The sequence below is a fragment of the Monopterus albus genome, unplaced genomic scaffold, assembly GCF_001952655.1.
Source record: "Monopterus albus unplaced genomic scaffold, M_albus_1.0 scaffold127.1, whole genome shotgun sequence".
Taxonomy (NCBI): domain Eukaryota; kingdom Metazoa; phylum Chordata; class Actinopteri; order Synbranchiformes; family Synbranchidae; genus Monopterus; species Monopterus albus.
Window position 1 is genome coordinate 1,246,758 of NW_018128007.1, and position 15,424 is coordinate 1,262,181.

Sequence of the window (15,424 nt, forward strand, 5' to 3'; positions counted from 1 at the left end):
GCTTCTGAAAAGAATGGCCAACCCTACCTAGAATACCGGGTATCAGCACAAGCATAGATACATGGAACAACGCTTCTGATTGGATAACCTTTCACCTAGAACTGTCAAATTAATTCTGATGAAAGCCGGTATCTATACTGTGTGTGGCTCTGTTGCTCTTTATGCTCTCCAGAATAGTACCCCTGGATTATTCTGCATTTCAGGATCAGTCTTGGTCAAAAAGACACTCTCTCTTCTAAAAATTGTATTCCTATATAGCCTATGCAACTACACTGCAAATGCTGATACGTTATGTAGCAAACACATTTGGTTATTAGATTGTGTTCCGATGCAACATAACATTAATCCCTGAACGAATGAAGTGCTGCATTTTCCTACACCAGCAGAAAAAGGTGGAGAAGGGAGTATGGTGTCACATGAATTAATTCTGCTTTAACATTTCATTTGAAGCTGCTTTTAAGTTTTTCTTTCTCTAAACCGCTCGCTGTGAGTCAACACATAACCATAATAAAACTTGTTAACCACTGTCTTTGAGTAGCACCTCTGGAGCTCGTTCACTTCAGCAGCTATCAGTGAAGTGTTTTTGTCACGTGCAGCAGCAGTGATCCCAGTATTGTGTTTGAGAGAAATGTAGAGTAGCCTAGTCTAAACCTTAGCTCTGGACTCACTCCTTGGATATCTTTTGTATTTTCATTGCTTCAGTTTTTCTGCTCTTGTTCCTCCAGGTTTATCTGCTTGGTAGCATGGTAGCACGTGGTAGCATGTGCTTCCTTTGGAGTGTTTACATTACACTATGGTATGTGTCAGTTTTTTGTTCACAAACCAGGTACTGCCCCTGACTTAAACGGTAGTAAGAGCACAGCACCCAGTCCACTGGTTCTCAGCCGGAGAATCCAGTGGAGCTCCCATGCACCGGCCCCAGTACAAGCACGACCCCACCGCCCACTGAGAGCAGGCTACAAGGGAGCATTCCCAGGGCTCATGAGAAGGCAGCACACACACACACAAACACAAATACACAAACAAACAAGATTCTTGCTCTAATGTGGGAAAAGGTGAGATGGTGCCAGGTTCATGGAAGGGAGTATTTAAAAAAACGAGTAGTTTAAAACCTTCACAGTCAGTACTGGAATGTTCATGTATGTTCAGTTTTGTTCAAGCATGTCAAGTTAATTGTTATTCAACTTAGGTAAATCTACATGTCTGCACTGAAATGGACAGTAAAGATCCAATACAAAAATTAGCATTTCTATGAGGCTGTGCCATGGAGAAAATTAAGAAGATGGTTATAAATAACAAATGTTCAAACATATAAAACAAAGGTGTGTTGATCAGACAGGTGAGATCCGGCCACGGTCTGGTCCTGTATTATTACTATTACTATTGTACTGTAGAGTTTATACTGTAATCTCACTCTCTGTTGGCTACTAACTAGTTAAGAGAGGAAAATGAAAAACAGAAATTTTATTTAATAAATACAATGAAAAATAAAGCAGCTACTTTACTGCTCAGTTTTTGTTGATACTTCCTGTGTCATTTTGAGAATATACTTGTGGACTGTCATATGAAAAGATGCAGGCAGTTGTGCCCTTTGTCTGTCACTACATCACCAAACTGTGCTCCCTCTTTCATTCGGTTTTGTTTCATTAAGTTTAATGGATTGGAGACATTGGTCACTGTGTGGAAAGCCGGTCTGGGAGGGTGCTGATGAGAGAGAGCCATCTGAACTGAATAAGTTATGGAGGTGCTGCTCAAAGACGATGTGCGCTGCACTCACTCCAGGCTGTGGTCACATTAATACGAGAAAATACAGGATGTTGTTATAATGACAAAACAGCCTACAGTATGTCATTAAAATGAGAAAATACAGTATGTCATAATAACATGAAAAATGTTTTAACGTGAAAGTATCTCATAAAAACAGGCAAAGTATTTTGTTATATCATTCTGAAATCTAATCTGACTGTCATTACATTAATATCAGAGGTGTAGTGCTAGAAGTACCGGAGAGGATGTTTCAAGGGCCACGTAAACACTTTTCCACCCAAATTACAAAAAATGGATATTTTTCATGACCAGTCATCTATTGCCTCCTAAAGCTACAAGAAAACATGCTCTCTGCTCCAGTGTTAAACTGGCTCCAAAAGGTACTGATTGTTCACTGAGCTCCTCCTGCTTCATGTTGGTTTACATGTCAACCAGCAACACATCAGCTGTGCACAGGGCTAAGGCACACCTGTGCAATAATCATCTAATCAGCATCTTGATATGCCACACCTCTGAGGTGGATGGATTTTCTCGGCAAATGAGTAGTGCTCACTAAGACAGATTTGTGAAGAATATTTGAGAGAAATAGGCCTTTTGTGTACATAGAACAAGTCGTAGATCTTTGAGTTCAGCTCATGAAAAATGGGGCAAACACAAAAGTGTTGCATTTATAACTGTGTTCAGTGTATATACACAGATGTGTACCTTTCTAAACTATGTCCAGTTATTTCACAGGTGAACTTCAGTCAAGTTCGAGATGCATCTTAGCCAAGATACATAACAACCACTCTGGTTGGCTCATCATGTGTCATTTTTAATGTGGATTTGGATTCCTAGACACCGACTGCAGATCAGCTCTGGCTGCATCCTGTAAGGACATATGTTTCTTTTGCTTTGTCGGATTTACATTATCAGTAAAATGTTCACAGCCAATGTTCAGGTCTTGGTTAAAACAGAGCAAAACTGTAAAATGACACTAGAGCAAAATTCTAGGTGGAGTCGAACTGAAGCTGCTTGGGACAAAGCTGCACTTTATGCCTTCACAGCTCTCCGCACTTGCTTCTTGTTTTATCTGTGTCAGTAGGAAAATTCAGTGTTTCATTCATCCAAAAATTGCTACATCAGAATACAATCTGACAGTCAAACGCATTCCTTACAAAACATATTTATTTTGCAGTTTAGTTGCAGAGGAACATTTTAAGAGACAGGTGACTGAAGAAGTTGGCTATAAACTAATAATCTGTATGTTAAGACAGTGCAGTGATACCCGGCTGTTAAACCCTCATTCTGCCTCTTGTGTTTTAATGAAGTTGTATTGACAGTATTGTTGTACAAAGCCCACATAACTGTAGATTATGACAGCATCTGTGTCAAATGAATGATCACAAAGAAGTTTTCTTCTTCATTCTAGCATGCTTTACTATTTACTGTTTTGTAAACATAACTTAAGCATGTTAATGATGTTTAATAGATCTTTGACTAGAAAGTGGGGGGGGGGGGCCCCGGAGACAGGAGCTACATGCCAACTGGCTGCATCTATAAAGGTAAAAAGTGCCCGTGCCCCTCAAAAAATCTTAAAGGTTGCTTTTTGATTGGTTTTCTGTTTGACTTCACAATGCCTCATTTCTTGTCAATTAAAACAACACATACTGCTCTAAGCAGTCTCGGTGTCACCAGCAGACAACGCCAAGGTGGGTGGTCATGTTGTTGGACACAACCTCTTTTCACTGCTGCAAATTCAAACGCTTGGTGTTTACTAGGCTTGGTATGATATTGCCACAATAAAAAGTCCACGATACAATATTTTTTAACTAATAGTGCTCCTGGTTTCCTTCTTTATTAAAATAAAAGTAGCTGGGCCATGGCCAAAGCATTTACAAACACTGGCATGAATAAGCATCGGCACTGAATGACTTAACTGTTTGTTCATTTGAAAAACAAAAGCTAATGCAGCAGTCAGTAGTGGTCTGTTAATAAAATCAAATATTGTAGCAAACCAAACAAGCTGCAATCAAAAAGGAGCATCAGTGGTTGTAGTACTTTTCCTGTTTGGTAGCTGTGCCAACCAGGTTGGGATCTTCATCAGTGGACGTGTTGCATCCCCAAACCACCAAGGGCAGTAGTGAGCAAACTGTTGCTAGGTGCACCTGAATGAGGTGAATGGTCTTCTACTTGTATAGTGCTTTTCTATGCACTGCAGCACACTCAAAGTGCTTTCACATTATTTGGCCATTCACTCATTCACGTTCACACATTCACGCACCGGTGTCATCACTGGGAGCAACTGGGGGTTCAATGTCTTGCTCAAGGACACTTCGACAAGCCAGGAATCAAAATGCTAATCCTCCGGTTAGGAGATGACCAGCTCTAACTCCTGAGCCGCAGCCGCCCCAAAAGAAGGTGCCAAACTACAAGCTGCATAAAGTGACATTTGTGCTTTACTGGAGGTGTTTTTCCAACATAGTGCTCTACCTTTTCAAGAGAAAAGACAGTGGTTACTAAGTTAGATTTGCATATGTGTCCTTTTTTTTTGCCCATGTCGGTTAAAATATTTTGCACAGTCATGTCCTGACAGTTTCTGCAAGATGTATTCAGGACTATCTCAGTCATAAATGAGGCTAGTATTGCCTTTGTCCGGCAGTATTTGTTAATTGTTTCTCAGTTTCCTTTCCACCCATGTCATTTGTTGAAATGGGAAAACTGAACTTCTGCCACACAACAGCTCTAAAATACTATGATGGACCATCTACTATAATGGTTTCAAATTATACAACCTGAACACAGTTATACTAGTTAAATAACCACATGTAATATCCTGGTAGATATCGTCACAACCCCATGACAGTAATAAGAAATGTTTCTATCGTGACAAAAGTATCATTACAGCCCGATTAAACAGTAACATAGTCTGTAACTGAAGTTATTTTGAAGAACTAGGGTTGCCAACTCTGTCAGTGATCAGAGCATGGCAGAGCAACAATGCCAGACTAGATAAAGGTGCAGCAACAAATGAGACAACTGACCTTTCATATCATCAAAATATGAAAGTGAAAATCATTTCATATGATGGCATTTACAGTGTAGTAGTTGTCCCTTCAGCACCTCAACACCAAAAGCCACAATGCAAGGCAGAATTATGTGTAAAATTATGTGTGTTGTCATATCAACTGTTTTACATGCTTGAAAGAATAAATCAAATCAAATCAAATCAGAAGACTGACGATACAAAATCCCTACAATACAATTGTATTTTTCAGTATAAGCAGCCTAAATTAATTGAATTAAAATTATATTGTGAATTTCAGCTTCTCTATTGTTGCCCCAGAGTTGCATTCCATTTGAGTTTGTATTTTTCCTAGCATTTGACTTCTATGTGTTGAGTCAGTATTTTAAAAACACCAAAAATCTCCCGAATTGAATTTTGATTTTTCTGGGAGGACTAAACCTATTTCAGGATTCTCCTGGCCAGTTCTTGAGGGTTGGCAACCCTGTGAAGAATCTGTTATAGGTTAAATAGTAATACCGTTGTGGGGTTTACACTGCCTGGTTTAAACTTATGTGAGGACTTTACAGATTTAATATAATCCTTGTGTGTGCTCAAATTCTTATTTCCACATATACTTGTTGTAATCTACACATTTGTACAACTTCGTTTTATAATCTACTTGCTCCAAATTCCGGATGACCAGATGCAGGACTTTTGAGTTGATAAACTTATGATGATCAACATACAATCGATGTCAGAGCAGTTTTCTGCCACCCCCTCTTCTCCCTCAGTGTTCTTCGTGGTTAGCAAACTAACATGCTAACAGGTTAATGCTAACCTCTCCTCCCATTTAAAATAGTGATGGAAAAATTCACGCTAGCAGGTTGATTGGCAAACATTTATTTTCCAATCAATGCCCAATAACCAGACCTTTAACTGAATGAATAATTTACTCTTACCTTGCTTCTGTCATGTTCCAGCCACTTACACCCATTTTTACAGTGAAACAATGTAACAATAAATAAAATGTAACCACTGAGGACTCACACTTGTTCATTACAAGCCGAGGTTGTACTTCATGTAGTCTCATATACAGGAGCACCAAAAGCAATGTGTGATTGTGTTTGTGAAAAACAGTACCACCTTATATTGATGCCTGTAAAACTGCAAATATGTATCTGTATGTTCAAAAAGAGAAATCAGAAACAAGACTATTTACACACCAAGGTCACTGCAGATACAGAGAAATCCTCTTTTTACACAGTGACAGCACAGAGAAAGAGACCCTCTTAATATGAAAACATAAATTATTGAGTTAGTGAAAGCATTCCCAGGAGAGAGTGTGTGTGAGAGAGAGACATCAACATTGCAAACAACCCAGGGAACACCACTCCCAAAATTCATGTGCCTATTTTGTCACACATACACAAGCTAAGCACAGTTACATGGAACAAGAGAATGCAAAAATAAAGATGGCTACAACTGTATTATTACTACAGCAGGGATCAATGGGTAGATAGATAGACAGCTAGCTAGCTGGTAAGCTAGATAGATAGATAGATAGGGGGAATGCTTTATAGTTGTGCAGATACTACATCCATCCTTTCTACTATTCTTTATCCATCTCTCTATTCCTGCACCTTTTTGTCCATGAATACTGCTTTCTACCTTTTACTGTGGATGTCTTTTACTGAACATATATTTCTATATAAAGCACATCCTGTCTGCTGGGTGAATGCTGTGTAAATTCTGCATGATTATACAGTATATGTGAGTGTGTGTGTATGTAGATACAAATGATGATTAATATTTCTGCATGCCCAATCAAATTGTGTGTATGTGTGGTCATTGGTAATTGTTTATGGGTATATGTGTGCTCTTACCTGAGGCCTGGAGGAGGGGGGATGTGTGCGTGTGTGTCGTGGCCGTGGTCGGGAGGCAGTGTAGTGCCTTAGCGTCTGTCCCTGGGTGGGTAGAGGCTCCATGAGAGAAGTGGGGAATCCAAAGCTGGGGAGGGGGCCTGGGCTGAGGCTGCAGCCAGGGAAGGGAGCCGGTTGTCTGGATAAGCCTCCGTGGCCAGCAGCCTCCTCCTCTGGAGCTCGAGCAGAGAAGGGAAGACTGGGAGGAGGAATGAACGATGCTCCTCTCGCTCCCGATATTGCTGCTGCAGCATCCAACATGGACACCTCCCCTTCCCTCCGCCCCCTCCCTCCACATCCCAGGGGGGAGGGGGACAGGGATGTGGAAGGGGAGGGGCTTGTGGCCATGACTGACAGGGGAACTGTCAGCAGCTGAGCAAGCCCACACTTTCCTCCTCCTCCTTTTTCTTCTTTTCTAGCACCTCCTCCCCCCTCTCTCTCTGCTCCTCCATCCCTGGCCTGATGCTCGCAGTCTGCATCCCGGAGACCTGACGGCGAAAGCAGTATGAATGATGAGAGGAAAGGAACAAGGAAAGATGATGAAAGAGACAAAGATGGAGGGAAGAAGGGAGGGAATGATGGGGAATCAAGCCCATGCAGCGAGCACACTTTTTGCTGGAATGTATATCTAGGGCACACTGAGCTGCATACTGCATGGAAAACACGGCAAGAACAGAGATGAGAAAGAAGGAAGGTGTGAGACTAGAACACAGGGGGAGGAGAAACTAAACAAGGAAGCAAGAATAAACAGGGGCATAGTAGAGTATTTGGTAGAACGTACATGAAGAAAAATAATCAGTTAGGCACAGACATGCAGAGAGGAGACTGTAGAAATAGAGCAGCAGATGGATGCTGCAGTCACACAGTTCCCATCCTGTCACATAGAGCAGACACACAGAGTATAATATGGCAGGATTAAACCACTCTTTTAGTTTCTCGGTTCCCTGCTGGTCTAAATATTTCAGAGGTCAAATTATATGCTCAAATTAAGGTATTTTGCATTTTTGACACTAAAAATATTGATGTTGTTTTTATGAGCTACATCTGTCAAACACAAGTATACAGAAACACAAAATCATGTGAAAGTTTGAATGTATGATTTTGTCTTATTAAGAGTTATCAAACAAAAGGCACAGTGGTGCTCCAGACCACCCAACCCCCCATGTTTCCTCATCACCCCCCTCCTCCCATCTCATCCATGGTGAAAGTCACTGGTGTGGAAGTAAACAGGACACACTCCAATTAGACAAACAGTGCTGTGTGTCTGCCACAGAATGGTTCAGTATGGCACAGCACGCTTGAAGAATTCAGAGGGACAAGATGAGATAATGGGATCGCTGGTTCAGATTTATGCCCAGGTTCATATTGCACTGGCTGCTGTAATGCCAAAATACATTAAATATGTTGTTGAAAATGCAATACAGTCATATTCTAATAAATCCTGATTCATTTATAACTAGTGTAATTATTTAATGATTCCATAACTAATATAGTCCTTCATGCATTTACATACCTCTTATGATGGTATTTTATTATTTTCAAACATATTTGGTGGTTAAATAAAAACTGATGGAAAAGATTTTGTGTACAATGGCACAGTCCTTTTATCAGTCCTGTTAAGCTCATGCACATACAGTAGGTGGAAGAATACAATTAGATTTTTGAATTTTCTTTCTGTACCACCCTTTGGACACCCATAACATTTTTAGCTCCTCTAGTGGCGAAATAAGAAGCACCACTGTCAATATGTGAGAGTTGCATCCAACAGCTTGGTGTGGAGATATCACAGAGAAAAAACTAACAGAAAAGTTAACCAGTGCTCTCAGACTGTTTAATCAGCACAGTTAAATGATTAATTTGAGATGTGAAATTGTTTTACCCCTGGTCTTTAATGATTAATTAAATTACAGAAGATATACATTCAAATTACTTTGTAATCTTATGAACTTGTTGTATCTCATTTAACATGTGCTTATATTCTTCTGTGTTGTGGTGATATGTTGTTTTTGCAGTCCAACGGCTTTTACAAGGAGAGACTCGAGCTCAGGTTCAGATTCAGAGACACTGAAGTGAAAGAGCGAGAACCACAGATCTTACTCCTGAGAGAAGGGGCAGGCCTCAGACTCTTGGAGCGGGAACCATTTCTCCAAAATGCTGGACTGTACTAGAAACAGGATAAAATTAAGAAAAAGCATGTAAAAGCAAATTCCAGTGTATAAATGAATGACTTAATAATAGCATGAATGGAAGGATAGAGGAGTGTGTGTCCCTTACGTCATCAGTTGGGAAGTCGGTGTCAACTAGCTGGAGCTCTGGGACGTTGATTTTCAGAGCATTACATGAGTTTTCTTTGATAAGTGCATCCTAAACAGTAAATAAGGAATAAATCATGACTAATAATGAGTTCAACATAGGGAACATATTTTTACACAGTGTATGAACAAATATATGATACTGTTTTATAATAATATACATATATTAATATAAATAGTAATGGTGTGTAATTTTAATGACCAGTAAGAGCAGTACCTATTGTTGTTACTGAGGAAATTTAAAAGTCATTCTTCTGTGCCATTAAAAACAGGTATTTAAGTTATTAGATGGCGATTTGTTTCAGTTTTCATAGAGCTAGCAGTGTCCTGTTGCTTTATGAGTGAGACTAAATATGTCCTGGACACAGTACATATACAGTATATGTATATGATACACACCATTTTGTCCTGTTCCATTTTCAGATCCAGAAGTATCTGTTCTATGATGCTTTCAGCCAGAGAAGCTCTCAGTGTTTGTCTCAGTTCACTAGATGGGTGAATGAAAAGAGAGACCAACAGAAGAAATAAAGTTTCATTACAGTAGTTTAAATGGTACTTATAATGATTTATACCAGATAATCAATATGCATATAGTTGTGTATAGTTGTATTTCTTATCAGGACATGAACACATTTACTGTAGTCCAAACATTCATTCATTTTCTACCGTTACCAGCTACCATTTTAGTCCCTGAACAGGGTCACGGGTGGGGCCGGAGCCAATCCCGGCCAGCAATCGGGCAAATGCGGGGTACACCCTGGACAGGTCGCCAATCCATCGCAGGGCTAACACATAGACGAACAACCACACATACACGCACTCCTATGGGCAATTTAGAGACACCAATCAACCTAAGTCTTTGGTCAGTGGGAGGAAACCGGAGCACCCGGAGAGAACCCACGCAAGCACGGGGAGAACATGCAAACTCCACACAGAAAGGTCCCAGGTGGGGCCCGAACCCGGAACCTTTTCGCTGTGAGGCAATGGCGCTAACCACTGTGCCACCGTGCTGCCCAGTAGTCCAAACATGCAGCATTAATTGGTCTGTCTATCACATAGACGATGGGTTTAACTTTGCTTAGCTATGTTTAGTTAGCTATGTCTAGCAAACTAGACAATGGTGCATCCAAGAATGTGAGGCCAGGATTTTAGAGATACAGTTAATGATGCCAGAGTTTGTTGGTCAAGAATTCCTACTTCTAATGCTGCCTGCTCTCAAGCAAAATGACTTATTTTAACGTGACATTTTTAGTCATGTTGGTAAAGTCTAAAAGAAGAATCATAATTCTTGAACACTGTAATGAGATTCTTGTTGTTTACCAGTTCTTCATGATGTAAGATACTATGATGGCACTGAAGCAGGTAATGTTTTGCCAGCACTGGTTTGTTTGTTCACAGCTTCATTGAAAAAGTTATGAATGGATTTTGAATATTTATTTTAGAAGTAGGATATGGTGCATGGAAAAATCCATCAGATTTTGGTGGAGATCCAGATCATCATCATCCCCATCCAAGTACTGTTTAAAGGAGGGTTCTTCGTTAACCCTGCACCAGGCTCATATAATCCAACGTGCAGGTCTCCTTTCTGCCACCAGGAAACTACTATAGTGTTTGTGTAGGGTATGTGAGCAGTCTGATCATACAGGTAGTGTGCCAGATAATTACTTTTTTACTGACATTTCTTGGTTTGTTCACAGCATAGCTCAAAAGGTTATTCATGGATTGGAATGACTGGAATGTTTGGAATGTTTTAAAAAGTTTTAGGTTTAGTGAGCAAATGATAACCATTGCAGTGAAATATCATTTCATGTATCTGATTCCTCCTAATACAACATCTCTAATGCCACAAATAATTATTTACGTAGCTGGTAAGTGAATCTATTGCTATAATGTGCTAATCATCATTCATAGCTCTTGGTTTTACCATAGAAACCTTTGCACAAATGCAGAGTTTCTACTGAAGATGTCCTGTATACTGTTACAGTATTTGTGGTGATCATACAGTGTAAATGTGGTTAATTATAAACAATGCAATGACACCCTCTTTCATAAATGTTATTACCGCAGTCTGTTGATGATTATGTGCCCGGTGTTCTCCACCAGAGTGGTTTTCAAGAATGCGTCTGTCTGTCTGCTTCTTTTGGACACACACTCTGACAGGCACTCACACACACTTGACCGCTGGACCACCCGTGGACACGTTGCCTCTGCACACATCATCAGTTCCTCAGTCATCTCCTAGAAGACACAGACTGGAACCTTAGCGTGACTGAAACAGAGCATGGTTAAGTCTGAGCCAAGAATGAGTCAATACTGAGACTGATAAAGGTTATGTTAACCGAATATGTTCTGTCATTGACAGAATGTTTTAAAATAATGATAGAACAACCTGAAGGACATATGTCATTTTGACAGAGGCCGATCTACACTAACTGAAAGGTAGGCTACTAAAAAGCCCAGTAATTGCTACAACATTAAAGAATGAGATGAAAAAAGAGGAAATGATCTGGTGGATGAAGGACAACTGAGACCTAATCAATGCACCTTGCTATCTGGGAGCTGACAGCCCGTTAAAGAGCCACGAACTGGAAGCAACAGCAAATCTGTGACTGCTATGGATCACAGAGGGGTGCAGCCTCTGGTGCAGAGGGAATGGATGCAGCAGATTCCTCCTTGTGAAGCCAGTGTGTCAGGGTTGAGATATCCCATGTTCAGAGCAACTTTAAATCACGTCCAGAGAGAAATGTTCCCCGACTTTAAAACTTAGACTAAAGTGAAGCTGGAAAGTCCAGTCTCTAGTGCCACAGCAGAGTGCGGGTTCAGCTTTCACATCAAAATTTTAAGGGCCACGAGAAACCTAGTAACAATCACCTCAGCAGCAGGTCAGCTGACTACCCTACCCTCTTATAAATGGGTTGTTCATATTTTAATGGTAATTTTCAAATTTTGTAAAATTGCAGTGTTCATATTTACTTGTTTAATCACATTTTATTGGCCCCGCTGTCACTGCCAAAAAAAGTCAGCTGCTTTATGTGGTGTTGATATGAGAAGTGGCTGCACATTAGCTTGTTCTGCATATTAATTATTTAAGAAATAAAATGAAAATGAATTAAAAATGTTATTAAATGTCTTATCATTAAAAATTAAAATTAAATTGACAAGTAAAATTTTTTTTGATGGAATCTTTATGACACTGTCCATCAAAATGACAAGACAGTCTTGTGTGACCTCTACTGATAAGAATCCTCTACCAGGACCTGGTACAAAGAACTGGGATCTAACCAGCAGCCATTAAAAATGCTTTATTCTGTTATTTTAAGCTCTTTTTGGGGTTGTACATTACTCAGTGTGAACAGGTGTGTGTATACTTTATTAAGAAAAAATATCTTGTGTGCATGGATAGTTTGTACACATAGTCTTTGAGACAAATGCTTAGGAGATTGTTTATGGAATGCATGGGAAACAATAATTTTAACTCTACACATTGAAAACCAGATGTACAGCCAATGCCTTAACCATGTCCTGTCCAACACACTATAAGTTATAAAATAGTAAACATAGCATATATGTTTGACCCCTTTGTTTACCACTTACAGTACCAAGCTTACTCTGATCCAGCCTGTGTGACAAGGTGCACAGTGGCTGTATTGAAATGAGTACCTGTATGCTTCTAGTGAACTCGTTAGTCAGTAGAGAGGCAGTGTCAGCGAGGATACAGTTCACCAAGTCTTCATCAGAGGCACACTTCATACTAGCCTCATACAACGAGGGAAGCAGCTGCATGGAGGAAGACGACAAAAACATTAATGGCATCGCTTACACTTTATTAGGTGTGCTTATACAATGTAATGCAATCTAGTATAACTCTTCTGCCACAGACTCATGAAACTTATAAGGTCCCTTCTTAGTCAAACCTTCAGAGCATTATGAATTCAGCCAGATTTATTACCAAGGTAGTGGTGGTGTTGTGCTGCAGTGCATTCTATTGAAATACATTTCTGATATTCTTCCCCTGTCACATTTGTAAGAACAATGGGTAAAACACTGGAAACAAATATCAGTTTAATACAGTTCAGTTCAACACCTTGGCAAACTGGAACCTCAGTAATAAAAATGCTTAGTGACTTTTATTTAACATACAGTAGGTACGGAAAGCATTCAGACCTCCTTAAATTTTTCACTCTTTGTTATATTGCAGCCATATGCTAAAATCATTTAAGTTCATTTTTTCCTCATTAATGTACACACAGCACCCCATATTGACAGAAAAACACAGAATTTTTGACATTTTTGCAGATTTATTAAAAAAGAAAAACTGAAATATCACATGGTCATAAGTATTCAGACCCTTTGCTCAGTATTTAGTAGAAGCACCCTTTTGAGCTAATACAGCCATGAGTCTTTTTGGGAATGATGCAACAAGTTTTTCACACCTGCATTTGGGGATCCTCTGCCATTCCTCCTTGCAGATCCTCTCCAGTGCTGTCAGGTTGGATGGTAAACGTTGGTCGTCATGTTTAACATGTCATTTTGCTTCAGTGGCATTTTGGTCTGTTTCACCCAGATAGATGAGTCGGTGTGAAAATGTGGGAAAGATGGTCAAAAATGTGATTTAATGTGCTTCTCTTAAAAGCAGTTGTAGGTTTGGTGGTTGAATAAAAATGGGAAGGAGAAAGCTGTGTGACCACACAAAGCAGTTTTGAGTTTTGAGATTCAGTAAATTTGCCACTTCCCCTTTTTTTAACTGTCTTCTTTTTTATGTGGTGTCAAATCTGTGAAAAAGAAAACATTTGTTTGTACATGACCCGGTTGTACTTTTCCTCAGATGCCTGGTAATATCTAACATCTTCAGAATGAATCTAAATGGTAAATCATAATAATGTGGTTTATGATGACATATGAGTGCACTTTTCAAAGTACTCTACATCAGGATATTTCATTCTGACTGACAAGATGTACTTAACATGTACTTACCAAACAAACAAAAACACTATCTTTATAATAATGACCCTCATCAGTCAAATTAAATATTCTTCATATTTTATATTAGAAAACCAGACAGGAAAATGTTGTTTTTACTGCGCCAACCAAACCAGTGCTTTCAGATGAAGACTTTTAAAGTGTAGGTGAAAACTAAAAATCGACAGTATGAATCTTTCATCACAGGAACTCACAGGAATTGCACATTAAATAGTTTATTATTGAAAGAAAAGTGGATGAATAAATCAATTATAAAACAAACACAAGTGAGAATACATGGAGGACTGCAGACTTAATCTAAACGATATCCGGGACTCACCGCTCAGCAGGGAGGGATTTCATTCATGAAGTGCTGGAGGAAGAAATGGGAGGATGTCTGACCTTCGCTCCCATACTTATGTCTGTGACAGGAGGAAGGGTCTGAATACTTATGACCATGTGATATTTCAGTTTTTCTTTTTTAATAAATCTGCAAAAATGTCAAAAATTCTGTGTTTTTCTGTCAATATGGGGTGCTGTGTGTACATTAATGAGGAAAAAAATGAACTTAAATGATTTTAGCATATGGCTGCAATATAACAAAGAGTGAAAATTTTAAGGGGGTCTGAATACTTTCCGTACCCACTGTATAGTTAACATGCAGTTCAGTCTCACAAATAGAATTTGGGTGGATTATTTGGCCCAGAATGATATAATTCATTGTGGTTTTTGAAACTTGTCTGAGCAGCTCCTACCTTGCAGCACTCCCTGGCATTGTCAAGCACCTCGTGTGCTGTCAGAATGTCAGCCTTGACCTCCTGCATGTTGCACTGGTTTAAACGTTGAAGGCTGTTCTCCAGGCGACACATACCGTGGGCCAGCTACATTGAAGAACACCAAAGACAGACAGAGCTAAAGATAAAGACATAGACAGCAACAGTTTTTTGGAGTCAATATTAAATTAAATATAATATGACTGTTATTCACATTGACACTAATGACTCCCAGTCACACCAAGTTCAAGTTCAAGTTCAAAGTGTTTATTTGTCATATGCACAGTAAGGAAACGCGTTTCCCTGTACAATGAAATTCTTACTTTGCCGTCCACATGAATGCCACAAAATACAAATGAAATATTCATTTTCTACCATTTGTTCCCTGAGCGGGGTCACAGCCAATCCTGGCCGGCAATCGGGCGGTACACCCTGGACAGGTCGCCAATCCATCGCAGGGCTAACACATAGACAAACAACCACACACACTCCTATGGGCAATTTAGAGACACCAATCAACCTAAGCTGCATGTCTTTGGCCTATGGGAGGAAGCCGGAGTACCCGGAGAAAACCCATGCAAGCACGGGGAGAACATGCAAACTCCGCACAGAAAGGTCCCAGGTGGGGCCCGAACCTGGAACCTTCTCGCTATGAGGCAACGGCGCTAACCACTGTGCCATCGTGCTGCCCACAAATGAAATATAAAG

General features: G+C 39.8%; 1 protein-coding gene across 1 annotated transcript in view; it reads right to left on the bottom strand.

Annotated features, from left to right (window-relative positions):
* The window catches only part of carmil2 (capping protein regulator and myosin 1 linker 2), a 104,054-nt gene that overhangs the window by 34,737 nt on the left and 53,893 nt on the right, over window positions 1-15,424 (bottom strand). The window contains exons 24-30 of the mRNA XM_020612683.1: window positions 14,699-14,824; window positions 12,645-12,761; window positions 11,047-11,222; window positions 9,384-9,471; window positions 8,947-9,036; window positions 8,770-8,836; window positions 6,637-7,160 (exon numbers count right to left, since the gene is read on the bottom strand). Coding sequence (XP_020468339.1) covers window positions 6,637-7,160; window positions 8,770-8,836; window positions 8,947-9,036; window positions 9,384-9,471; window positions 11,047-11,222; window positions 12,645-12,761; window positions 14,699-14,824 — 1,188 coding nt within the window. The remainder of the gene's footprint in view (window positions 1-6,636; window positions 7,161-8,769; window positions 8,837-8,946; window positions 9,037-9,383; window positions 9,472-11,046; window positions 11,223-12,644; window positions 12,762-14,698; window positions 14,825-15,424) is intronic.